Source organism: Molothrus aeneus, chromosome 5 (assembly GCF_037042795.1).
Source record: "Molothrus aeneus isolate 106 chromosome 5, BPBGC_Maene_1.0, whole genome shotgun sequence".
Taxonomy (NCBI): domain Eukaryota; kingdom Metazoa; phylum Chordata; class Aves; order Passeriformes; family Icteridae; genus Molothrus; species Molothrus aeneus.
Genome location: NC_089650.1, coordinates 21,231,835 through 21,257,984, shown reverse-complemented (window position 1 = coordinate 21,257,984; position 26,150 = coordinate 21,231,835). Strand labels below are relative to the sequence as shown.

The 26,150-nt window shown below is 47.6% G+C and overlaps 1 protein-coding gene across 1 annotated transcript; it reads right to left on the bottom strand.

The window, feature by feature from the left end:
* Positions 1-416: 416 nt before the first annotated feature.
* Positions 417-26,093, bottom strand: SREBF2 (sterol regulatory element binding transcription factor 2). The gene is made up of 19 exons (XM_066549604.1): positions 25,934-26,093; positions 21,248-21,634; positions 20,148-20,329; positions 18,866-19,006; positions 16,863-17,084; positions 15,651-15,765; positions 15,275-15,456; positions 14,300-14,492; positions 13,177-13,358; positions 11,877-12,150; positions 11,006-11,175; positions 10,640-10,808; positions 9,950-10,070; positions 8,338-8,447; positions 6,921-7,053; positions 6,245-6,413; positions 4,896-5,081; positions 3,896-4,007; positions 417-3,274 (listed from the first exon to the last, which is right to left on the bottom strand). The coding sequence occupies exons 1-19, from the start codon at positions 26,013-26,015 to the stop codon at positions 3,054-3,056; spliced, it is 3,351 nt and encodes a 1,116-aa protein (XP_066405701.1). The 5' UTR covers positions 26,016-26,093; the 3' UTR covers positions 417-3,053.
* Between the last annotated feature and the right edge of the window lie 57 nt (positions 26,094-26,150).

Sequence of the window (26,150 nt, the reverse complement as noted above, 5' to 3'; positions counted from 1 at the left end):
CCTCTGTCTGAAGTTTAATGGTTCTGACAGAGTTTTACCAGGGGGAGCAGAGAAACAAAGAGATGGAGCGAAAGGACATTGTTCTAAAGCAAGGTCAGGTAACAGCCTTCCTCCCCTAGAGAAGCTCCTAAAATTGCAGGCTTCTGGCCCAGCTCCACCTTGCTTGGCTCTGCTTGAGCCATCATCCTCTTGAGCTGCTTCCAGAGGAGCACGGAGACACCACACTTGCTCCTCCAAGGGACTTTCACTGCAAACGGTACCGTTCTGTTCTCTAGGTCATCCGGACAAAGGACTGACAGCTTCACGAGGCGCCTCTGAGGTTTTATGTCTCTAAAGGACTTTTCAAGCTCACCTCTGCTTAAGAGCAGCTGTTGGGTGGGATGAATAGAGCTAAGAGAAAGAGGGCAGGTGGGAGGTGGTGTAACATTCATCTTTATTAGTTAACAGATGCTCAGAAGCCCTGGAACAGGGTTTTCAGACAGCAGGTATGTTCCCTGGGGAACTTCCCCACCACCAGTTGCATCTCATATCACAAAGCATCCCTACTCTGAACTCCATGTGGATAAATAGACTTTCTTCACATAATCCATAAAACAATTTCCTCCCACCCACAAACCAAAAAGTTACAGTATATACACACACATATAAAAAAAGTTGTAGGGACAGATGGACAGCAAATTTTTGAACAGTGTAGAAAAAACAGGGCAAAGATCCCTCACTCTGGAGGGGGCAGAGACATACCAGCCATGCTAGAACCCTTGGTACTTTATGCTATTCACTATTTGGGTATCAGCCCAACAGCTTCTCCCAGCTCCTGGCCCAGCCAGTACTCCCTGCAGCCCAGCCCCCAGGGCTCAGACTACCATGAGTGACAAAGTGAAACCTCAGCATCACTGCTTTCCCAAAGCCTCACCTCCCATTTTACTGAAGCACAGAACTGCCCACGTGCTGCACGCAGACCTGGAGAAATGCAAGGTAACTCAAGAGATTGCCACAGGCAAGGAGTTTCTGTATTTTAGGAAAAAAACTCCTTGACAAGGAAGAGAGCATGAGAGGCACAGAAGAGGGGAAAAAAGTCAGGAGGAGGCAATCTACTCCCCCAAAACAGGATCACTGGTAAGCTCATGAACTTGGCAATGAGCAATCAAAATGTGTACAAATCAAGAGCTGTTCTGCACACGTAGGGTACCCGCTCAAAGCCGAAGTTGCTGCCACCAGAGTGTCCCCTACACTGATTGGACACTCTTGAGAGCAACCTCTTCCCCTCAAACAATGAGCTCCCCCTCCAACCACCGACTCCAGGAAGCAAGGGACACCCCAGCCAGTAGGACAGTACTGGCTATTGCAGCTGGGTGTCCACCAGCCATTCCCCAAACAAAGTGGGGGAGGTAGGCAAACACCTTCTGGTCCCCATGCTTTTGTCCACAGCTACAGACCACAATCACTGGGAACAGGCTTTGCTGGGAGACAGGTTTCTCCTGGCCCCAGTTTCCATATCCTTGAAGCCAGGCAAGTCCAGGACTAGCATTACCTGTGTTCAATTACTGCAGCATGCAAAACGGCCCTCCCAGATGCCAAAAGACCCTGTGCAAAGGGAAACCATAAGCCCTTATCTTTCTCCTCTCATTTTGAAGGAGCTCATGCCTCTCTGCAAGAGCTGGATACATGTAAAAGCTTCTTGTAAAACAGTCCAAGTTTGCAGGAGCTGGGCAGTACAGGCTTGATTGGGACAGGATGGGTTTGGATGGCTGCCTGTATCTAAATGCTTTAAGCTGCCAACATGGAGAACATGCCGGCCGTACACATGGAGGAACAGCAATGCCCACTTGCCAAATGCTGGTTTCCACTTATGCACATGTGAGAGGGCAACCACTCTGCACTTCTTTGGAGAGATGCAACAGGAAAGGCAGAGAGAAAGAGGGCGAACCGTTCTCTCCCTGTCCCAAATCCACCTCCCACTCCTGGAAAGTCACAGGCAATTCAACACCTGCAAGTCAAACTGCTTGGAATAGCAACGGTAACAAAGCTGGGAGACTTGCACCCTAAACCAGTGCCTTCCAAATCCTGCAGAAGCTGTGGAGGAGTTAGAGAAGGTAAGGAGAAACACCTGAAGACAAGTTCTGGGACTGGGAGTTGAGTAACATAAAAAAATTGTTTCTAAAAATTGTTTCTGCATCAACAAAAAGGCACCAGAGAAGCATTCACCCTTCATGCCAAGTGCAGGGCACTGCATGTCCACCTCTGCTGCCACCCAGCACCAGATGACCAGGGATGCCAAGGTCTTCTATCAGGTTCTGCTTGTCGCAGTCTGCCACAAACCCACCCCCTGCTGAAAACTGGAGGCAGCTATCACAGGAAAAGACGCATGAAGCAGAAGGGAAAGGAAATCTGCTGCATTGTTCCCCATGTTTTTGTAAAGCCACAAACATTCCTATAAAAAAACCTGTATAAAAACTGTAGAGAAATTTTCCAGGCAGTACTGGCCCCAAGCGATACTCCCAGAGCACCTAGGTAAGTTGGGTCTATGGGGCTTCAGTTTCCTGACACACAACTCAAGGAAAGCTGGTGCCTTCCCCTCTCTTTTGGGAACAGCCTTAGGTCCCAGCAGCCCCATGGGACAAGGCTTGAACAGATCCTCTGCCCTCCCCAGAGATTTCCTTTCTGCAGAGGTGTTTGGAAAGGGAACAAAATACCCCTGAGGACAGACACGGGATGTGCCACTTCTCTATGTCGTGGGCTTGTGGGCTTCTCTCCCAAGCAGGGATGGGTGATTTGTGTTGGGGCAGCGCTTCTCAACAGCCCCAGGCATAGTGACAAAAACCACGACTAGACAGATTCCTGCTGCAGTGCCTGAGAACAAGCAAGGAAGCTAGTAAAGCTAAACCTGGGGCAAGTTTAGAAAAAAATAAAACCCAAAACCCTCCCTCCCACTCCCACCCCATCCTGATCCCACCAGCACAGCCCTAACCTAGCACTTTTTCTAAGGTCCAGAAGGGAAGTCCAGGCCGATGCTCAACCAGGCTGTCTTTGCACAAAGGGAACCCCTGCTGGCGTTAGGAGGCAGCGATGGCCGTGCCCCCACTGAGCTTGACGATCATCTGCTGGCAGTCGTTGCAGGAGCGCTTGTCCCCCACCTTCTCCAGGGTGCGGGCAGCCTCGGCCAGCAGCACCGCGCGCTGGCCCGGCGACGACAGGAAGGACAGAGGGAGATGGCGGCAGGCCAGCAGGATGGCCGTGGCTCGCTCCCTTTGGCCCGGCAACGTGTCCAGTTCACCTATGGGCAAACGATGAAGAGAGAAAACCCATAACAGAGCTACCACCTGCATGAGAAAACCCCACCACACAGGCCCTCAACTGCTTCTCTGGCTGGCATCCCCTGGCTGAGCCAAGAGCAGGGGGCACCCTGAGGGCCTTTAGGCTAGCAGAGGAGAAGACTGAGCTAGAGTCATGTAGGAACTGTCAGTCTGGTCTTCTACAGAGGCAGTTCCTTTCAACTCACTTCCTAGGGCTCAACCCAACATTGGCATTCCTGCTTCCCATTCCCTTATATCTTTCATCTTTTGGCTCTTCGTTTAGTATTCCCAGCTTCTGCCTTTGCACTGACTGCTCCAAACCCCAGACTGTCAAGTTCTTTGCACTTGTAGCTTCATGAAGGCAAATGTTTTCCAGTCTGTTTGCCAACACCTCCAGCCCAGGGCTCGTAGCTCATGTTAGCTGGCTTGTAGAGAACATGGCAGAAGCATTGCCTTGAGCCACAGGCTGATGGCAGCTCATTATCCTGACACAGCAGGAGACACTGCAGGTTTTATCTATGCCCCCACACCTTGCCCAAGCACTGCCCCCTCCCCTCCCAGTCCCACATGCAGTGGGTCGCTGCCCGGGCCCCAGGGCTGACCTTGTTTGCTGCTCTGGGGCGTGCGCCGCCTCAGGCTGTGCTCCAGCAGCTGGTGGGTGCGGGTCGGGCTGGCCCCTGCCATCAGGCGCACGGTGGCCTCATGGAGGAAGACCTGGAAGGGAAGGCAGGATGGAAGATGAGAGGTGGGCTGGCACAGGGATGATGCTGTGGCTGAACTGTCATCCCTCAGCCACGACATTTCAAGAGCAGAGCACTGACACCTTGACAAAAACAAGAGACCCATTTCCACGCTCCTCCCTCATCTTTCCACCTGTCTCTGGGGAATTTGCAGGTCAGGGCAACCATGAGGAAGGGGAAAAAAAATTGACACCTAACTGTGAGTGGCCTGGAAAGGGGGAGGATTGAGAGCAGGGAACAAGGCTGAAAAATCTGAGAGCAAACTTGGCACTGTGGTCCAGGCAGGATTCTCAACCTATGCTGCTAGTGCAGTGCTTTGGTAACAGCATCAAACTTTGAAATCTAGAGTTTGGACAACACCAGGACAACTCTCGTGTCCAAATATTAGACTCTACTTCCTCAACAGAGACTTAAAAATAGATAAACTGAAGAGAAGCAGGGAAATGTCAAGAAAAGCACCTGGGGCTCTACAGATGCAGAAGGCATTTGACCCTCCAGCTACTCAGCAGAGCCAACACAGCTAAGGAAGCTTCCTTCCACACTCCCCAGAGGGACAGACCCAGTCTGAAGCCACCTTAATAGACAGGATGCCATGGTTTTGCCAATACACATGTGCTGATGGTTTTCCATGCAGAAACTAAAGGGGATACTTCCCCACATGCACTGAACTCCCACAGGAGCCTCCCTCATCCCCCACCAACAGAAAGTACAGAGGCTGGTAGTGGAAGAACATCCCACCCCAAGTATCCAAACAACACAAGCTCAGATACACCCTGTGTTTCCAAGGGCACCAGCTTCCCATCACCCCAGGAAGGGCTGTAGACAAGCTGGAGGTGGAGCAGGCAGGGAGGCGAGCCATCACCTTGCGGTAGGCGGGTCTGAAGCTGTGGGCCAGCTTGCGCAGGCTGCCCAGGTCGCGCTGGAAGCCCGTCAGCTCGGGGGCTGAGGCGTGGTAGGTCTCACCCAGCGCCTGGCTGGCGTTGGCCTGCTTCTGCCACAGGCTGGTGCGGAGCGAGAGCAGCAAGTCACAGGCCAGCAGCTGGATCATCTGCAAGAGCCAAGATGCCCAGGCACAGGCTTTTAGTAACACATAGCACTGGGTGAGTAACAAACTACATGGCGGCTGACACAGCCCATGGGAAGGAACCAGCACTTCCTGCGGGGCTCCCCTGCCCTCCCCGCTGTGTCAGCCTACCACAAGGCACCAAAGGGAGCAAGGCTTTGCACTTTGCCCAAGTGGCATCTCTCGACCAAGACAAGGAAATGTGCCAAGGGCACGTTGCATCAATGTTACATGCCCTTGCCTGCACCTTTCACAGGGATCAATGCTAACAAACACAAACTGATCCCATGGAAACAGCCTCCTGCAGAGGTTTTCCTGCCCAAAAAGTGACACTAACTAGTGGAAAAACAGCAAAGACAGCCGTGCCACCTGCAGAGAAAAAAAGAGGCAGTCACGGCACAGCCGACAGCAGCTGCCAAACCCCTTTTCCCCATCTGCTGCTGCCCCCTAGCACCGCTCCCGGCTCTGGGAGGGCTCTCTGCCTGTGCTGCTGAACAGAGAGTGCCTCTGTACTGCACTGCAGAAACATTGCACAGTCACTGCCACAACATGCAATGCAACTACAATGCACTACAGCTGCCACCCAGAACGACGAAAGGGACCAGAACCACGTCCCATATGCCATGGAGGGAAGCTCCAGTTTTATGTAATCCTGGAAAGAAGAGAAACAAGCCCCACACAAACTCAGGAGTAGCACAGCATAGTCACACTTCTGTGTCAGAGGATTCAAACATTCAGACCACATGAGTGTGGTCTGAAACAAGCAAACTTGACTTAGTGATTTCCTGTTTTACAGGTATCACCAAGTTGACCTGGAGGAGAGAGATGGATACTTTCCATCTCTGCAGGGCCAAATTCAAACTGGTCAAAGCACCAGAAAGGGGTGACAGCTACTGGCACAAGAGGAGCAAGAGCTGACACCATGCCAAGGGAGACAACACTGTACTTGTGGCTCTGCTTCCCCATACAGCAGAAACAGAACAATGGCAATGCCTTTTTCAAGGATAGGGAAGAAGCCTCCCCTCTAATCCCATGATCCACAGAGTGAATGGAGAATGCAGCTACAACAGAGAAGCAACACACCTGCAGCAAGACCAACCTTACAACCAAGACAGACCATGTGTTATCTCAGGGCTTACAATGCTTACATTGTTGAGGACAGTGCTGGATGTGCCACTGCTCATGTTGAGGCTGTTCCACAAGTGACTGCTGGCCCTCTCACAGTGACCCAGGGAGCTCTGCTGTCCATCTGCCTTCCCAGACAGAGAGGCCTGCATAGCTTTACACATGTAGAAGGTAGCTTTCACCAGGGCATTCCTGAAAGAGAAAGCAGGTGGCTTTCAAGCAACACCATGTCATGCTGCTACAGCATCAGCTTTCACTCTCCCACCTTCAAGAGATATCATCACTCCTTAGACAGAAAAAAGATGACAATTGTTCCTCACCTACACACACAGAACAGAGAAATAAGAGAAAGCTGGCAAAGATTCTTTAGTGCAAAAGAACAGAGATGGTGATACCATCCTTTCCATCATCATGTGAGTTTTGGTTGATTTTAGAAGGTGGGAGACTGTGCAATTAGAACAAAGCCAAAAGACATCCCTAAAGAAGCAACTATGACTGTGACTTCCAGTCCACAGCTTTACTATCAGTCTGCAAGCCTTGACCTACACGTGAACTACTGAGCACACTGGCTCTTGCAGAGCACAAGAGACATGCAGCTCCAGAGCACAGGTAGGTGTGACTCTACAGAACAGCACTGGGGAAGGAGTCACCCCTGTTTAGAAGGAGCAGCAGTTTGAAAAGCGTACGAGGCCTACGCACTCTGACATCTCCAGGGACTTTGGCATGCGCTCCACTTCTGCAAAATGTGACCTCACAGCTGCATCGTCTCCTCTGAGCCAAGCAATTGCCATGGCCACGGCTGCTGACCACCACCGGCACACCACGTCGGGACCTGCAAAACAGAACCAGCGCCTGCAGCCCGGGAGAGCACCTGGCTCCCTCACACCTGGGGAAGCGGACAGGTATCACAGGCCCTTGGCAGTGCCTTCCTCTGGGATTGATGCTAATGAGCCCAAACCGATCCCATGGGAACTCAGCCACCCATGTGAATGCTGAAATGTGCTGCAAGAACACAAAGGAACTTGGCAGCCTGCAAACACCCTACATCTGACTGCAAGCAGAGTTTTGGATGGCATGTTTGTATCTTGTCAACAAGAATGTATTCCACCATCTTGTCTCTAATTTGTTGACTTCCTTCCTGACAATGATCTCCACTCACCACCCCAAAATAACAACTCCAATCATATATACACTCATGATTGGCACTGATCACCATTAAGACAGTACATTGGGTTCCCTATAGAATTGCCTTCATTATTTAACATCCCCTCAAAAACTTCCCAAAGCCTGCTTAGGGCAAAAGGACATATGTTCTGCTACTCTAACCTGCTTTTCAATTCCATGGCAATACTGACCCAAGAACAGACTTCCCTTTAAAAAAATAATTATTTAGTTTTCCTACTATGTTTGCTCTATACATTTTAGGTACAGCACTTAATCTGTGTCTAAAGCTGCACCAGCATCCCAGTGAGCTGCCAGGTGCTGTCTGTACCAACACCAAGCTAAACAAATATTCCAGCAGCCTGTTACCAAGCCAGCCCAGATGAGCACATGGCTCAGAGGGATTCTGCAGCCCTTGCTGTCCCACTAAATATACACCAAGGGACCAAAACAAGCCCTCCCAATACATGCCCAGAGCTTGCTTACAGCAGAGGCTGCAGGTCTCTGGAGATTGAGGAATATATCCGACAGTCACTGTGAAAGTGGGGGCAACCCAGTTCAATAGGTAATTAAATGGACAAAAACCCTTCCTGTACTTCAACTGCAATGCTGCTGTGTTTGTTTATATGCTCCACCCTTCCTCTCGCTTTGCATTGCTAGGAGCAAGCTCTCAGGTGAGAGCACAGGGTTCATACTGGAAATAAAATATTGCCCAACAACACAGATAGCAGCAGTCCCTGGCTGGGCACTCAGCATTATAACACAGAGCCAAATTTATAAGCCTTCTTAATTACTTTCTTCCAGTCTGAGCTGTGGTACCACACTGGCATGCAATCAGGCCTCACTCCAAGGACTGCATTTCTCCTTGACTAGAGTTTGAGAGGCAGCAGGGAGAGGAAATTTGTATTGGCAGTAAATCCTGCATCTGAAAGTGCTTCAGTTCTGCCAGACTTACCCAGGGCAGACTTGAGTACGGAATTGCTGGCAAAGGGTGGGGCGCCACTTCCCATTGAGTCCAAGAAGGAGTTGAGCAATTTCAGGTACTCCATAGCACCCGAGAATTCACTGAAACAAGGAACAAGGCAGATCTTTGCTATGCTGTCAAACAGAAAATACCAAGGCACTTCCTGTTCACAAGTCATGTTTAAACAGTGCTGAACCTTTAAGCTCACAGAAAGTTCAAGCTCTACAAGTAACACAGCACTGGTGGACTGAAGAGACCACCCCATGAATAGAAGTGCAGAGCAATGCTCTGAGAGGAACAGCTTCACACCTCCCCTTTCATGACCACCAGCACAGAACTAGATTTAACCTCAAGGCTCACTTCAAACATAGACATACATTACAAGCTGATTATAGGCTCCTTTTCAGTGACTGCCTCCAAAAGAGGCTGAACTACACCTCTCTGATTATTTGCATATATACAAATATGTAAGAATGGAAGTGACAGTATGGTCTCAGCACTGGTCAGAGAAAATAGCATATGCAGCAATGACCTAATTTAACTGGGACATGCTACAGATGAAGATCTTGAGCTCCCACCCCTAGAGTGGACAAAAAAGCTTGCTGTTGTACTAGATCTAGTCCTTCCCATGAGGAGACAGGACTTCCACAAGTATAGTGACAACCCACCTCCCTTATACAAATCCTGTTACCTTCTCTCAACAGCAGCATCTGATCACCAGCAATTAAACCAATCTGTTGCTCCTTCTCTGCCAGGAAACGGACGAGATTGGGAAAAAACCCAAAGCTACAGAGTATTTTTCCTACACAGGTAGGGAAACTGAATTATCTTCCCATCTGAGGCTTTTACCCACACTTTTTGGGGACACGATCCTTACAGAGCTTCCCATATATGTATGTAACATTTGCCTGGCACCAGCATATCTGGAGATCAGCAAGAAACAGTGCTGAATTACTAGCAAAGGCTGGGTTCCTGCTTCCTGCAGAGTCCAAGAGAAAGCTGAACACGGTTCAATACAAAAAGCTGCTGTTTCCCACCTATTTTCTCTTTTCATTTGGTGAAAGAGCTTAGAGACAATGACAATTATGTTCAACATAATCTTTCCTCCTCTTGCCACACCTCTGTTTGGTTCTTCACTGCAGGTAGATGTCACACTCAGTCAGAAGAACACCCATGCACAAAGTAGCAAGCTCGTGGGTTCACTCTCTGACCTGCCAGATCATCACATTCTAAAAGCCCCAGACATAGGTCCTGGTCTATAGAAGAGGTAGGTGCACACTAATTTTTGTCCTCCTGAACATTAAACTTTGTCTCAGCAGAGAAAGTGCCATCCATTTAGTCGAGCAATCAACCAGAATTACCCCAGCTAACACCAGAAATCCCCACCACTCCCAGGTTCACCTTTGACTTGAGAGGTTTTAATACCAAGAGGCAGAGCTTGCTCTGCTAATAAACAGTGGTGGTGAGACTAGCATTGTCATTCCAAGCCTTTAACAAGGACTAACCAAGCATTTTGCCTCACAGCACTTGGTCAGTGGTTATGAGCTCTGCCTCAGAGCCTGCTGCTGCGGCCAGCAGTGCCCAGTGGGCCACACATACTCACCATGACTCCTCCTCCTCTTGTCCTGCTACCTCTTTCCTAGTCTGAGGCTTCACAAGTGAATCCACTGCTCGCTCTAGCAGGTTCTCACAGAATGCCTGATGGACCTGTGCAATGGGATCCGCTAGAGAAGAAGGACAAACCAAATAATTTAACTTGCACATTGCCCCAGACACCTCCCAACACACTCAGAAAGAAGAATCAAAATGTAGGAAATAGCATGATGAAGAATAGTAGAAGGAAATTCTCAAGAAACTAATTGAATTATTTAGAGACTAAGTTTTAGGGCTTTTTTATCCTTTCAATCCCCTTGTAAAGCTGCAGCCTTTGACCAAAGATCCCTCTTGCACTTCAGCCTCTCAGCAGAACAGTGACAACACTGCTCTGCAGAGGATAAACCTTGGTCACCTCAAAGTCACTCCCCAGACATTCAGGGTCACCTTTGGGTTGTGTTCCAGCATATAAAGACACAAGCAGTATGACACAGCATAGGATACAAAGGGTGGCAAGCCAGACCCTGCAGGCTGAGGAGACATCTCAGCTTCTCATGCCCTCTCACCCATCAGAACCACAAGCAGGGTGGGGATAAAAGAACACTCTCAAACACGACACCCACTTTTGTCCCAGACAAGAGTGGAGAGAATGTCTCAAAGTGCTGGGATGCCCCACACTTGGGAAATGAGTGTCTCTCACCAGGATTCCTCTGCGTGCAGTACAGGCTCTCCTTCGCAGCAGACTTCACCATCCAGCTTCGCTCCACAAAAAACTTCTGTCCCAGGGGGTGGCACAGCCAACGCAATGAGTCAGGAATGGCACTTCGCTCTGAGCTGCACAGGCTCTGAGCCTGGCTGAGAAAGTAGCTCTGGTGAAAGGAGAGGGCAAGATTGAGAACAGTGAGGAAAGAGCGGCACCACCAAGGACAAAAATCGTATCATAATTGCAGGTCATATTAGAATTGTAGTGCTAGTAGATGCCCTCTCCAAGATACAGCAATGCCAGCTTCCAGGCTTTCCTAGATCTCTGCTTGAGGGTGTGATCAGGGAAGATAACACAACTCACCGCCAGGAAACCAAGCTTGCCTCCACAGCGGGTTTTCAAGCCAACTGCAGCTGTCAGGTGGATTTCTGCCATTGTGCTGGGTGGGATTTTTTCTTCTGCACACTCAGCCAGATTCACAGCACACAATGCCATGTGCAAGCCCGAGTAAGCTGAGCTGGAGGGAAGTTTACCTGTACCAGCAGGAGAAGGAAAAGTGTTAATTTTTAATCAGTAGTACCAGCTACTAAATACTATCACAATTTGCAGGGCTACTATCCTAAAGAAACAACAAGAACCTATTGATAAGAGAAGCTTACACTGCTGTTGCTTCAGCTGTTCTTACAGAGTTCTTTTATTGCATGAACCAACAACTAAACCAAACAATAAGCCTCAACCAATAGCTGTTGCTACCAGCACTAGAAGTAAAAAGTGCACAAACAAGACTAATCAACCAGTAAATGATGATGATGCAAAAAAAAGACCCTCAACACTTCCTGACATAAAATCAAAAGTCAAAGCAACAAGCACAAGATCAGAAACCAATACTGAGTCCTTTTCCCTAAAAGACCTTCATGGCCTACAAAAAAATTACACTCAACAATCTAATAAATCCATAATTAATTAGTTAATCTGACTTTGAGATGCTGCAGATGACATTATAATTCTAAACAGCACTGAAACTAAACATTTGAAATCCCAGTCACATAATCCTGCCATCGACCAATGAACCTGTTGTGTTTTATTAAGTGCCTCCTAAAATTTGTCAGGCTAATTTTTAACAGCAGCCCTCCCAGAGGAGAGAGGCTGTAGTGCTCTCCCTGTATGCTCCAGGATCAGCTGAGTCTCCTCATTCAGGAAAACCAGACAGCAGATCTGCCACCTCTGCTCCCACCTGTTATGTGGAGCTGATGGAGCTTGTGATACGCCAGGGCAGCATCCCGAGCGCTGGTCTTGGCCTCATCCTCGAATCCCGCAGTGGCCTCCCTTGCCCGCCACTGATGAGAAGTCCTCTTCAGCAACCAGCGCACCAGGGCCAGCTTCTGCAGGCTGTAGCGGATCACATTCCAGGACAGGCTGCAGGCCAAGTCCAGGCGGGAAGTTGGCAGTGCTCGCCCGAGTACTGACAGGCAAGTCTGCAGGTTTGACGCAGCTGCAGCAAAATCACCCTGCAAATAACACAACGAAAGGTTCAGCAACAAAAATCGCTATCAGAGACACTTTGGGACCTCCTTGGCACTGTGAGCAAGGCAAACTCATGTGCAAGTCAGGACAAGATCTTTAGCAGAGGGACATCAACATAGAAACTGAAAACATAACAACAGTTTACACCAGCTTGAAATCTGGCCCTAAATATACTTTCTACACGTGGTTCTGATCCTGTACTCCCTGTGCGACACATCAGCACTAAATGAAAAGAGCTTCCTGCCTTGTCAAACACCATGGAAATTTCAGGGTCCCTCAACAATATGTTGTATATAATGTTATGATGTTGGAGGACACAAGACAGATGATGGACTTTGGACCTGGTTAACATAAGAGATTTGATAACAGGATGCCTTGGCAAAAGCAAATGGAACTTTGAAAATTAGACCTAGATTGCAAGAAGATTAAATCAAATGGGTTTACTGGAAAAAGAAAATCCCATTAAACTCTGCAAGCAACAGATGTTGTTATATGCCTAAGTTTGTGTATGTGATTTTAACCTAATCACTGTAGTACAGATTACTAGTCTCCCTGAAATAATATATAATCGTTTGTATCCCACAATAAAATCAGATTCTGATCACCAACTCAGTCTCCCCATCCCTCTCCATCACCGATATTACAATATAATGTTTCCTCAACAATAAAGAGGACTTCCAAGAGGCTAGAAGACAGCAGACAGATGCAGCAGAGGGCCAGATTCTGGACAAAACCCAAGATGTTGCTGCCAGAAACTAATACAAGATGCAGTAGCTAGCAACAAGGACAGAAATTAGGAGTCTCTTCCATCGCTTCCATGCCTCACTAACTTAAGCTGAGTAGGACAGTAATCCGCTCAGAAGAACCTGGCAACAGCTTCTCTGAAATCACACAGGATGATCCACTCAAGGAACACAGTATCTTACAAGTGCCACTGCCTCACTGGGAGACATTTACCCACAATCCCATCTGAAAGATGCATTTGATGCAAAACAACGAGTCAACTTTACCCGTGCCAAATCCAGGTCCGCTTGCTTGCGGTGCCTCCAGAAGGTGACCGAGGACCTTGAGTGCAGCCGGGTCACTGGCTCTCCATGCACAAGGAGCTTTATAAACACACTCAGTACAATCACTCCATTCACGAGCCACAGGATTAGGGTGGGCATCACCCAACCGAACCAACCAGCTGCATCTACAAAAGATATCCCAAAAAGGAAAGTTAAAATCTAACCTGGACACCAAAAGCCTGGCAATACAACGAGTGTAGACTCCAAAGGATGGCTTGCTATGCTGGCCACGTGTTTAATCAGCTTTTGCAAAGATTTGCAGTTCAATCAGGAAACACCTATACCAACACCTCTTAACCCAAACGCCAACCCTCAACATTCCCAACTAAATTATTTTTACAAGATTGATGTATTAAAAAAAATGATCAGCACTTAGTTTTCCAAGAGCTGTCTTCTGATTTTTCTGTAAGACACACTCACAGGTACTCAATACTCCAGTATCATTTTCCAATCTTTGTCAAATTTACAAAGCAACACTGAGGAACCATATTTACCAGTCAGGAAAACAATTGCATGCCTACAGCATCCCCCCACCCTCTCCTAAGCTGAACTTTTAACTATGAATTTTAGGGAATGAGTCTATCAACAAGCCCAGTTGCAAGACTCCATAGCAACAGTGTAGTAATACTTTATGATTAAGTGACAAAAATCAGTCAGTTACTTTAAAATCAAAGTGAACATGCTTCAAAGACTGGTGAAGACAGGAAGATGCCCCTTACCCTGAACTACTTTTCAAGGCTCTATGCCAAAAACCCAAGCTGCTGGGCTACAAATAGGTGCCACCTCAACCTCACCATAAAACCATGGCTGGTTTTATGCAAGAAGAACACTGGATGTGAATTGGAGCCACATCCAAGCTGGCTCTCCTTCCATGCCCTGCCCCGCAGTTACTGCCCCTCCCCACCCACTAAACAAAGGTTGTACAACTCCCTGAACACACAAACCCATCCCGCTAAATCACAGCCACCCTTCACTTTGTGATCTGCAGCCTTCACAGCTGCAGGTGGCTTTTAGGGAGACTGTAAGGCTGGACATCCCCATGGCCCAAACCATGCCAGCCCTTTACCTGACTCGATGGTCAGCACATTCCTGCCGGAGCCATGGCGCACCAGGCTGTCGGACTCGGGGCTTCCTCGCGCGTCCAGGAGGGACGTCAGTGGATTGAAGGAAAGGCAAAGGAACGTGAGAGCACACAGGAGGATTCGAGAGCGATCCACCATACCAAGCGCCACAGGAGGAGAGTCAGGCTCATCTTTAACCTTCAAGGGAATAGGAATGGAGAGAAAAAGGAGAAAAAACCCAATGTTTACCATTCTGGAGCATACAAAATGTTTATGCCGAGGAAGGGGTAGGGAAGAAGGAGAAACAGAACATGTATAAATTTACTTTTGAGCTCCAGATCAGCAAGAACTCCAGTAAAGCTTTTCTTAAGTTAGTCAAATATTTCAGCCTTATCTTATTGTCTTCAACTTCCTTCTGTGTTCAGTTCAAGTATTAACTGTAACTGTATCCCTGGGTTAGGCTAGGATTAACCTTTGCTGCCCCTACTCTTTTGAGGATCTCCCAGAAAACCCACTTCTGCAGTGTCCATAAAACAAACCCATAAGCCCAATACAGCTAACAGCTTTTTGTTACTCTGATTACTTATGGTCTCATAAACCACAACTGATGTCATCAACCAATTCCAAGTTCTTCTGCTTTACTCACTGGACCTACATATCCTGGAAAGCCTTGGGCTTCTTGAGTAATGAACATGCATTCTAAGTCCCCAGAGAGTGTACAGGGGCTGAAGGATAAGTACAGTTCTTCCAGCAACTAAAGGTAGGGCTCAGGTAATATAGCTCAGGAAACAGTCTCAGTAATTTAAAGAAAGATAAAACACAAACATGCACCCTCCTCACCCTTACAGAGGATCTCTAAGCCCTGCAAATCAGCTTGCCAGATGTATGCTGGTTCCACTCTTGAGAATAAGAACTCAAATTCTGGCTCTTAAATATCCTGAAGAAGACAGCTTGAATTTGACAGTTAAAGTCACAACTACCTTTGCATCATCAAGGAGAGGGCTTCCTGGCTCTGAATCAATGGAATAGGGAGAGAAGCCAGCCGGAGATCCTGAATCAGAGGCTGGAGGAGACATCAGCAGCACATTCTGGTTGAAGTCATCAATCTTCAGGTCTACATCATTGTCAACCAGACTGCTTAGGTCAATGCCCTTCAACAGCTCTGAAAAAAATCAGAGTGCATTATGTACATGTTTCTCCATCCTGACTCCTGTCAGTAGCTCTCAGATTGGCTCAGTCATCTGGAGTAACACTGGCCACTATCAATACAACCTCTGTGAAGGATAGGAAACTACAAGATACATCCTACATCCATGCTGACTGCCTCCCATCTGCTACAGAGCCTCCACAACTTACTGTTTTTTTGGTTAGCCAGCTTCAGAACCATGTTCTCCTGCCTCAGCTTATGGTTAGCTTGCTGCAAGTATTTAATGTAGTCAATGGCTTTTCTCAGGACTCCAGACTTGTGCATCTGTAAGGAATTAAATGCACAAAAAACCAGTTTATATTAAGAGCACCAAAGGATCACTCCTGCCTGCAGGAATACCACAACCCTTTGTATTATGTGATGAAAAAAGAGCATAAAGGACTCTCAGCAGCTGCAAAGGAGCCATTAGCAGAGCATGCTCTGTGGGCAAGGTATCAAAGATGGACAAGGATGAGGTCTCTCTAAGATCTTTTAGAACAGTTCAAGAGACAGATTAACATCCAAGTTACAATGGACTTCCCACCTAGGTTTCAGCCAGAAATAGTCTTTTGAAAGCAGGACAGTTTGTAAATGAAGTGGATCAATTCTGGGACAGAACAAGCAGCCTGATCACCGATAAATTCTGAGATAAGTAGTTCCCTCCTTGCCTTACTCACTTGGCCATCTCCCTGCAAATCCCTGCTTCCAGCAGCAGTGGGCAAGTTTATCTTCTAAACATAAGCCAAAAGTACTATGAAGCCACTGCACAACACACATGTTTTCAAAAGCTTCCACTTCCAGCAATAGGTGACTTCACTAGTGCACTGATTTGTGCAGTAGTCACAGGAGGTATCAAGAATTCTACTGCCTGCCTCACCAGCACGAGGTAAAGCAAGTAGGAACAAACCCTGAATATGTGGTGCAAGAAAGCTTCCAGCATTTGAGCAAGCAGGAGTTTTTACAGCTCAGTGTCTACAGGAAATAAACTGGAAAGCTCTGTAAACCCTCATCCTTACTGCAGTCACATGGAAAAGGAAACTTAATTGAAGCAAGATCTGGTTTAGCAGAGTTATCAAAACATCCACTTGGATATTCTAGCTAGAGGGCCTATTTTAAGTTAGACCTAATTAATATAAGAACAAATGCATAAGGTATAGCTTATTTTCAAGAAACAGTACCGCTAGCATAGTAAAATTAATATTTTACAGGTGACCCTTCCTGAATACAATATAGAACACAAGTGATTCTCAGCAGTCTTACCCCAACACACATGTACACGCCACTAACAGCTGCATGTACCAAATGCTTCATTTGGTAGAGCAAATGAGCACCTGCAGACAAGTATTTGTGACACCACATTTGCACTTATCTCCCATCTTTACCTTAGCATCTGTCCCCATGACGAGGTCCTTCAGCTCAATGATTTTGTCATTTATGGATGACCGGTAGCGCTTTTCAATGATGTTGTGAGTTGTTCTCCTCTCTCCTTCTTTGGGTGGTTCAGGTTGCTTGACACCCCCAGGAACTTGTTTGATAGGCACCTTTTCTTGTCCCACCATCACTGGCATTGTGGTCAAGATGGTCCCATTGCTCCCAACAAGGGTCTACAAAGACCAGGCATCACAAGTGTCAAAAGCAATCAGCCATTTTAGATAAGGTTTATGATGGCAAAAGAAGGAATAAACAGGAATCAGGAAAAGTTGGTACAGCTCAGAAAATGTGTGAGATGCCAAAATCCTTCCGTCTTTCTTGGTTGGCACAAGCATTGGCACAGCAACACAGGAAAAATCTGTCACTCTGGCTCCCACACTGGTCACTGTGGAATAGGAACATCTCTTGCTCTCCAAGCACATCAATACTTCTGCCAGTACTATGCTCTGTTCATTCACTTAAATAGAGAAAGGGACTAAAGCTCTTCCTTGTTCCCACAATCTTTACACTCCAAGTGTCAAAATCCACCTTTTCTTTGGACAAACAGTCATGAAAACAGCAACAGCCTATACTACTTCCAATGACACAAGCAACAACAATGCTGGAAAGGATCCAACTATGAAAAAACAACCTTTGGCTTGAGGAACACAGTTCAAATTGATTTGAATTTCATTAGATGAAAAAAAAAAACAACCCATAAGCTATAAAAATGCCTTAATATGAGGAACTAAGACTAATGAGTGATATACAGCAGAACGGAAAGCTCAAACTTGGGCATCTAGATGTGGGACAGACCATCTAGGCAAACTAAGGCAGTATGTACTCAGAAATAAAAAATGATGAATCCCACCAGAACAGCTGCACAGAGGGGCTCCTAGGACAGCTGTAATGAAAGAAAGTTCAGACTGCTTAATCCGGCAAAGCGAGATTTAGAAAGGCACATGTGCTCTCTGAATTACACCAAGGATCAGGGAAGCAAGTAGCTATGGAGAGTAAGAGTTATTTCTGTCAAGAGACAAACATAGTAACTAGCCTAGAGCAGCTAGCCATGAGAATAAACTAGTAATGAGCAATTTCAGAAACAATTTTGACTGAAACAGTCTTCTAATTGGGATACCAAAAATTAATTCAGTTTCACTTCAAGCTGGAATTTGACAAATAAGTTAATTTAGGTCCTATACCTTTCCTTGGCTAATATCCACCTAATTTCAGTGTGTTCAAACATGCCTCAGATAGACACAACCTCGTAAACCTCAAGTTGTGTAAAAACGTCATCTAAAAGCAAGCAGATTATTGAAGATTTTAGCCTGGCTGCTAATAAGTATCTAAGAAGCCTACCATGCTATTGCAAAACAAGTCAAAATTTAGATCCACACTGAAAAGCTTATCTCCCCCAGTAAATATTTATACAAAGATATCTGTTCAGAACATACAAGACCATAATAAATGTTTCTTTGGGGGCATAAAGTTCTAAGACTTGATTAGAAGTGGAGGCCATGAAGCACAATTGCCACCTCCAACGATTATGACAAATCCTCCCTGCAAATGCCCTCTGAAAAGTAGTTTATATTAATAGTTGTCACAATTAATATACTACTATTAGACACTAGTGAGAGGCAAAAGAAATTTCCACAGGTACTCTGAGCAAGTTAGCTTTTGGCTTCAAGTTAAAAACTAGACTGAGTTTTTAGGTCATATTCCTCGTAGTACCAGAAAAAGTTAAACAGAAATGTGCCCTTGATCTTTGCTTACTGGCCATGGGAAGGTAGCCAAACAATACAATCTGTGTATTTACCCTTGACAGAAACAGGGTATTACTTGCCCTGGACGTGTCTACAACAGCCCTCAAACCCCCTTCTTGTCTGTGCCACTGCAGAACACTAAAGCACAAATCTCTTCCTTGTGTTAATAGGAAAGGACATGAGGAGAGGGATGGAAGGACAGCCAAGGGTACCTGCAGAGCTGTGGTCTGAATGGGAGCAGTGAGTGCTGTCAGTGCTGGGTTCTGTACTGCAGCCATAACAGGATTGCCATCTGTTTTCAGGGTTGTCAAGACCAGGGAATCCGTTTTTATGATCTGAGGTTGGACGAGAACCTAGGTTGAAAAGAGTTACAGGTGAAGAGGAGAGCAGGCTCATATTTCCCTGCTGATCTCAGTAGCCAAAGGTAAGCACTGACAGAGCTGTAATAGCTTTACAACTCGGTGGCTGGCAAAAGAGCAAGGTGAGTATTCCTTTGACTTGTACCCTGCATCACCTGGATGCTTTCCAATGCAAACCCTGAGTAGGAGACAGGCTGAACAGCACTGGATAGAGTGGGGCAGAGGAACAACCAGGACAGTGGTTTTCAAATCAGTCCCCAGAAGTAAACAAGTATATAAAAACACAAAAGAGCTGATGGAAAAGCTGCTATCCCCTCTCCAGTTACACCTATAATTAGCTCTCTACATTAACTGTCTGAGTATTCAGTCTAACACAGCTAGGACAGTCTGCTTTGGCAAATACCCATAGTAGCTTCTTCCTACAATTTCACTAAAAGGATCTGTGCCTTTAACATCAAGCAGATTAAAATCCACTCTAAGTTATCTTGCTCTTATTTCTTTCAAATATCTTGTTGATTCTGAGAACACCAGAGATGGCATAATACAACTGAACCACAGCAACTTTGTCATACTGAGTCTCATAGACAAACAGTTTTCTTTACTACAAAGATGCACAAGAGTGAAAAAAAAAAAATCACATGGCACTGTTAAACAGTAAAACTATTTAAAAAAAACATGACAGAAGAATTAAAAGAACACATTCTACTATCAACCAGTCCTTATAAGATGCGGTAGAGGTGATGGATATGCAAAGAAGGCGGCAAAAGTCAAAGAAAGCCTGTTCAAGTAGTTTTCAACTGGGTTTGGCAGTACCAAGTTAAAAAATAATTTTAGACTGCATTTAGTTACTGTTTTACTGAAAACAGTTGCTGAGCATTGCCCAGAAGTCACATCACATCTCACAACCAGGAACTCTCACATATGACCTGCATGAAGTAAAATGCTGCTGGGACACAGGCTGGCTAGAACCTCTCAGGTTAAATGTTTTAGAAACATTTGTGCAGAAGCAATCCCAGCCAGGATCACCAGCCTTACAGCTTCACCACTTCTCCCCAGACAAGCCAGGGGACCAGACTCACAAAAGCACTTCCTTGTTCTGCTGGATCCCCCCCCATCATGCTGCATTTTTACTTACTGGAACCTGCTGAACCTGTGGTGCAGCAACAGTCTGGACCGTGGCAGGCGTTAAGGTCTGGATGGTGCCGTTGGCAGCCTGTGTCAGCACTCGCTGGGCCTGCACCGTCTGCACCTGCTGCTGGATCGTCACCGGCTGGACCTGCGAGGATGTCACCAGGCTCTGGACCTGAGGCTGGAGAACTGAAAAGCAGAAGAGATGTCAGAAATGGTCAAGAGACACACATCCCCCTCCTGGAGCCTGGAAATGCTCCTAGCATCACCCCTCTTCTTTCCACTGCTTCTTAGTAGGCAGCATTAATCTAACACATCCCACATGTTGGGAAACTTCCAGCTGCTTTGGTGCTTTCTGCAAGAGGGCACTGCACCTCGAATAGCAGCTTTCCAGGAGGCACAGAGGATTAGCTAAGAGAAAATGGAGCCAAAACCCTTTAGGCTGACAGCACAGGACTCTGCTTCAGTGGCATTATACAGGCCATCCAAACTGCACTTTCCCACTCCCCCTGCTCTTGGCCAACCATAGGATCCTATCTGTCATGTAAAGAATCAAAACCTACTGAAGAGGATCAAGTCATCCAGCATTCACAAAGGAAGACTGCTAAATACTCCTACAGGTGTGTCTGCTCAGTGCAGGCACTGAGCTCCATAGTTTGGTAGATAAAATGTGCCTTCATTCCAGACTGCTGTGTGGGACAGACTGGATCTGCCTAGCATTACCATCAGTGGGAGGACAGGGTTGCCAACAATGATGTTTTAAGACATCTTTTCTCAAGCCTCCCAAGAGCCATAGGGCAGAAGGCCAGGATGGAGGAGAGGAGCAAGACAACAATTATAGTAAGAGGTTGCACAAAGACATTTAAGATCTAATTCCTGACAATTACTCATGCTCCCCAACTCCAAAGCCACACAGGTAGGAGAAGGGACACCCCACAGGCAGCACCACAAGAAAAGGATCATCAGGCTTGTCATGGCTGAGGATACACTTGGAGTTTGAACAGCGATGCCATTTCCTGCAAGTGCACCAGGCACATCCATAGCCTGAGCATCCTGGAATCTCATGTGCACCAGGCACACCTGTAGCCTGAGCACCTCAAGCACTACCTTGGAAGCTTGTGGCTGCATTCTGGTAGATGACTGGCTGCTGGATAATCCTGGTCTGGGGAGCAGAGCTGAAGGTTGGTGTGATCATGACGGCCTGCTGCTGGAGCTGAGGCTGCACCGAGGGCCGCGGCTGCAGGACCGGGGCCGAGCGAGGAGGGGCTGCAGGCGCCGTCTGCGCCGCTTTCACCGGCAGGCTCTGGAGCTGGGGGGATGCAGGGGGTGCAGGGAAGGTCTGCAGCTGCACCTGGCTGTAGGGCCGCTGCAACTGCGGCTCCAGGGTCCCACTGCTGCTGCCACCGCTGCTGCTGCCCTGGAAGGTGCTGGACAAGGGATCCATGAACAGGTCTGTGAAGTCTCCTCCCTGGTTATTGACAAACTGCAGCATCTCTGCAAAACAGAAGAAAATTTGTTCAACACTATTTTGTCACCTGCATATTTTGACACCTGCCATTTACATCATGGAATTATGGTGTGTGTACACAGAAGGGAGCTCTGGGTCCTTCAAAACTTTCAGAGAACATCATACCAATGCAACACCTCCAGAGAGAGACCAGGACGTGGCCAGCAGCAAAGTACTGCTGCTGCTGATGTTCAGGGCAAAAAGTAAGACCCTCCCTCAACACTTTCCAGACAACAAGATCCAAGCACAGACTAGAATTTAAAACCACCTCCAATATATATCTAAAATATTAGTCTTGTTCCATCACTCCCCTTCAGTCTAATCTTTGCAGAAGGAAAAAACCAAGCACCTCCACAATTCCAGCACTAACCATTCTCCCACCCAACTTCTGGGGGCTTTCAAGTCCCCTGTCTATACTGCCCCACAGAGTATCTGGAAAAGGAAGAGACAGGATAAGAATTCATCTTATCTCTCTTTTACTTACAAGCATAACAAAAATTGGGGAAAAACCATAAAAGGAAACACCACTTTATAAAACTGTGCCAGGATAAATCCATGCATGTGTTTAAAACATCAGAATAACTTTTTCTGTTGGTTTTATGCATGCAATCACTGCACAACAGGTTTTCTCCATCCCACCCTCTCCAGGATTTTATGAACCCACGTCAAGAAGCTCCTACTGCAACACTATAGGCCTTTCCCCTAGAGGTGAACATTTCACAACCAAGAGATCATTGCTCACAAGCAGAGCTTCTTCTTCCCTCCATCTAATCCAATTTAATATCTTAAGACATGTGAATGCTTTCCCTGATCTGTGTGCAGGGAGTGGCATGAGGAATCAGACATTCTTCCCCATCCCAGGACCTGTCCCTGCTGCACTGGCTCTTCCATGGTTTTCTGAAAGTCCTTTATCTTTTCTTTCTGGAAACAGGAAAAGAGGGGACCCACAAACCTATGAGAGATTATACCAAAATAATAAATATGGGTTTAGGAAGCAAAAAATAGATTTCTTATTTATAGGAAAAAATACAGCAAAAGGCTTCTTACACCAGGACCTTTCTCATTCACAAACCCCAAAGGATGTCACTGCTGTGATTTATGAAGTAGGTTTGAAGCAGTAAACTTTTGATGAGACGTTTCCATGGATTATATCCCAGCAATAGGAGGGCTATTAATTTTTCAGCAATCTGAAATGCCACCCACATATTATCCAATTAATTTGTCTGACACTCCTTTGTCTGAAACAGAGCAAAGGGATGAATCCTCCTCCAAGCCTCCTGCTCCCTCAACACACATTTCAACATATTTCTGTGACACTACCACTCTTCCCTTTGGATAGCAATCCCTCCACACCCTGACACACATTTAAGCTCTGGCCATGACCACTGCTCTCAAGAACTGGAGTCTGTTGGAGGGAAGAGCTTGGGAGGAGATGCGTCCTCTTGACCTGTTCACAACCTGACACTAAGTGGGGATGCACAGCTCCCCCAGCATGAGGCAGCAGCCACCCTCAGGGACCAGCTGGACCAAAACCTTGTCTCCACTCTTCACTAGAGGAATGAAAGATTTTTTTTTAATGCATTGCTTTAACTGGCTTTCACAAAACTGTTTCAAGTTTCAACTGTTTCAATATCAACATCTAGCTGGATATTAAACAGCTCTTCACATTCCAACTGACTTCAGCTCACCCATCCCAAATAACCCTCACTACAATAAAACTGATAATCCAGACTACTTCCCAAACTCTGCATTTGATGGTATTGCTATTTCACTATCAGACAACACAACTACAATTAGGGAATAAACAAATCAGATGAGATTTGCTCTGGAAGAGTAAATTCCAGCATAAGAACAAAATTTTAAGCACTGTGTTTTAAAGAATGTTGTGTTCAATGCAGCAGATTTAACAGATTCTTTTAAAAACTACTCCTGCTCTCACAAGTTAAATCACATCTTTATGACAGACTTAACTTTGACTAAATGCAAGAAGTCTTAAACTTAATTTTTAAGAATTAAGACTGCCAGGAAGTCTGGCACTCTTAATTAAAACCCACCTCTTTTAAAGGGCTCAAGTGCTTTCCTAATAACCACACACAAAAAATTAAAAGCAAGAGAAACAGACAACACCCAAAATCTAAATCTCTGCTTTTAAAAACACCTTTGCCTACCCAGAAATCAGAATATCTACAGTGACTGTGAGAAACCTCAGGTGCTTCTGGAGCCATCAGTGATAAACCCAGTGTCACCAGAGCACTGGCACCATCTGTGCCAGAGAGGTATCTCAGGCCCTAAAGCAGAGTGACCTTACTGCAGAACAAAATCCCAGCCCAACCCAAGGCTAAAAAAATGTCAACAAGGTATTACAAAACCAAAACCGAGCCCACCAAGGGCTTCTGCCACCTTCATCTGCCCAGGGCCTGAATACCTGGCAGAAAGGCAAGGGCTGGGCTTCAGCTGCCTCTCCCAGGCAGTGCCTCAGCTCTCCAGCACAGAGGCTGCTCTTCCTCACACTCCTGGAGGTGCTGTGCTCTGAGAAAAACAAAGCAGCAGAGACCTCAACCTCAATAGACAGAAACAACCTCTGTCCTGAACCCTGATGTGCTTTGCCCTCCCAGAGACTCAGACCTTGAACTCTGATGCTGCCCAGCAGTGCCCGCCAGCAGGAGATGCCCATGGCTGGTGGAACAGCTTGTGCTGGGGCAAGAGGCAGAGCCTCTTGTGCCACTCTTGTGCCCTGTCTGGAAGTATGAGCCCAGTGAGCAGTGACATCCCAGAGCACATCCGCCACAAAAAAACCAAAACCCATGCAACAGGCAGTGAGGAGCCCCCTCAGTCTGAACAGGAGAGGAACACCCACAGGACGACTTTAAAACCAAATGAAAACCCATGGAAAATTTCAAACCCTGAGATGAATCCATGATGATGCACAAAAAAAGCAGGATTGTCACGTTCTTCCCCTGCCTTCCCCGGGAAAATCCACCCCTGGAGGTGGGGAGGAAAGTGAAGCTCGTTTTCCTAAGTTACTCATGGCTCTGAATCACACCTCCCAGGGCACACCTCAGTTCAGAGCCATTGCTGGGTTTATCAATTCCTCTCAGTTTCCGTATGGAACCTGAGACCTCATTACGTGGTGCTCAAACAACAGCAAACACCTCCTTCAATGTGCACTATCAAACTTCATGAGCAATAACCAAGCCCATTGCACTCTCATAAGGTACATTCTTCTTTTATAATCAAAGAAAAAAAGGAGTATAAATTTCACCCCAAGCTATGTGGCAAATCAGTGTCAATTAGAAGCCTAAAAGTACTGGTAAAATTTCATCTCCCAGCTGCTAAACAAGGATATTTTGGACACCGCCAAAACTGAGCTCTGTTTGGGATTACAGCCCAGCAGAGCAGTGAGCTAAGGTAGGAGCTCATCTCCACCAGCCTACAGCATAGACCACACCGAGAAATGTCATTTTAAATGGGGTTTTCAGGAGCTGCTCGGTGTCGCCAAAAATACACATAAAATAGGCGTCACACGCAGGCGCTTCATTTTGCTGCACTTCGGTGGAAAACAGGGGTTTTCTCACAGGTCTGTGCTGTGCCAGCGATGCAGTAAAGTTTTAGGATGACAGGAAAAATGGGAAATTTAAGTAGTTAGAGCTGTTTGGATGCAGGAGGGCTTGGAGGCTCGGCCTCCCACGGGCACTAGTGGAGGAACAGCCTCAGCCATCGTTTAGCACCTACTTTAAAGGAGCCACGACGAAACACGGGGGGACCGTGGGCAGCGCCGCTCGCCCCGCGGGTCAGCGGCAGGAGCAGGGGGACGGGGGCAGCGCTTTCCCCGACCCCTCCCCACGCCGGCCACCGTGGAAGGGCGGGCTCGGCATCTCGGACCCCCACACCCCCACGGCCTTCCTGCGGGTACGGCCTCCACTCCAGGCGGGCGGCAGCCCCGCGAAAGTCGCTCAGAAGCGCTCCCCAGACAAGGCAGACACGCGTGGCCGCTCCCAGGCGGGCGCTGCCCGGCGGGACGGGCTCCGCTGCCCCGCCTGTTCCCACCTGGGATGGTGGCACAGGGGGATGCCCGCTCCCCCCGCGCCCGTGGCAGCCCGTACCGCATGGGAAGCGCCCCCACCCCGAACACTCCAGAAGCACGATCCAAGGACCACCTGCCGACGCCTCCTGCCCCGGCAGCCGCGGGCCCGCGCGGGCAAACCCGGGCGCTCCCCCCAACACGCGTGGGGAGCCCACGCGCGCCGTCTCCACCCCATCCCCCCGCTCCTTCCCGCGGCGCCTACCGTCGATGTCGCCCAGGGTGAGCTCGTCGCCCAGCTCAGTCAGGGTGTCCATGCTCTCGGCGGCCAGCTCGCCGCCCTCCATGGCGCAGGGCCCGCCGCCGCCCCAGGCGCTCAAGCGGAGGCTGCTGCCGCTGCCGGCGGGCGCCGCCGACCCCGCGCCATCTTGGGCCGGCCCGCGGCCCCGCCCCCGCGGCCCGGGCGCGCGCGCCCCCCGCGG

Excerpts from the sequence above, each read along its gene's own strand:
- SREBF2 (XM_066549604.1), bottom strand. The coding sequence starts at position 26,015 with ATGGAGGGCGGCGAGCTGGCCGCCGAGAGCATGGACACCCTGACTGAG. Across the intron at positions 17,085-18,865 it reads TTCAGACCACAGCTCTGCAG|ACCCTTGTTGGGAGCAATGG; the intron begins GTACCCTTGGCT and ends TGGTCTTTGTAG. Across the intron at positions 5,082-6,244 it reads CCAGCACTGTCCTCAACAAT|ATGATCCAGCTGCTGGCCTG; the intron begins GTAAGCATTGTA and ends TGGCTCTTGCAG.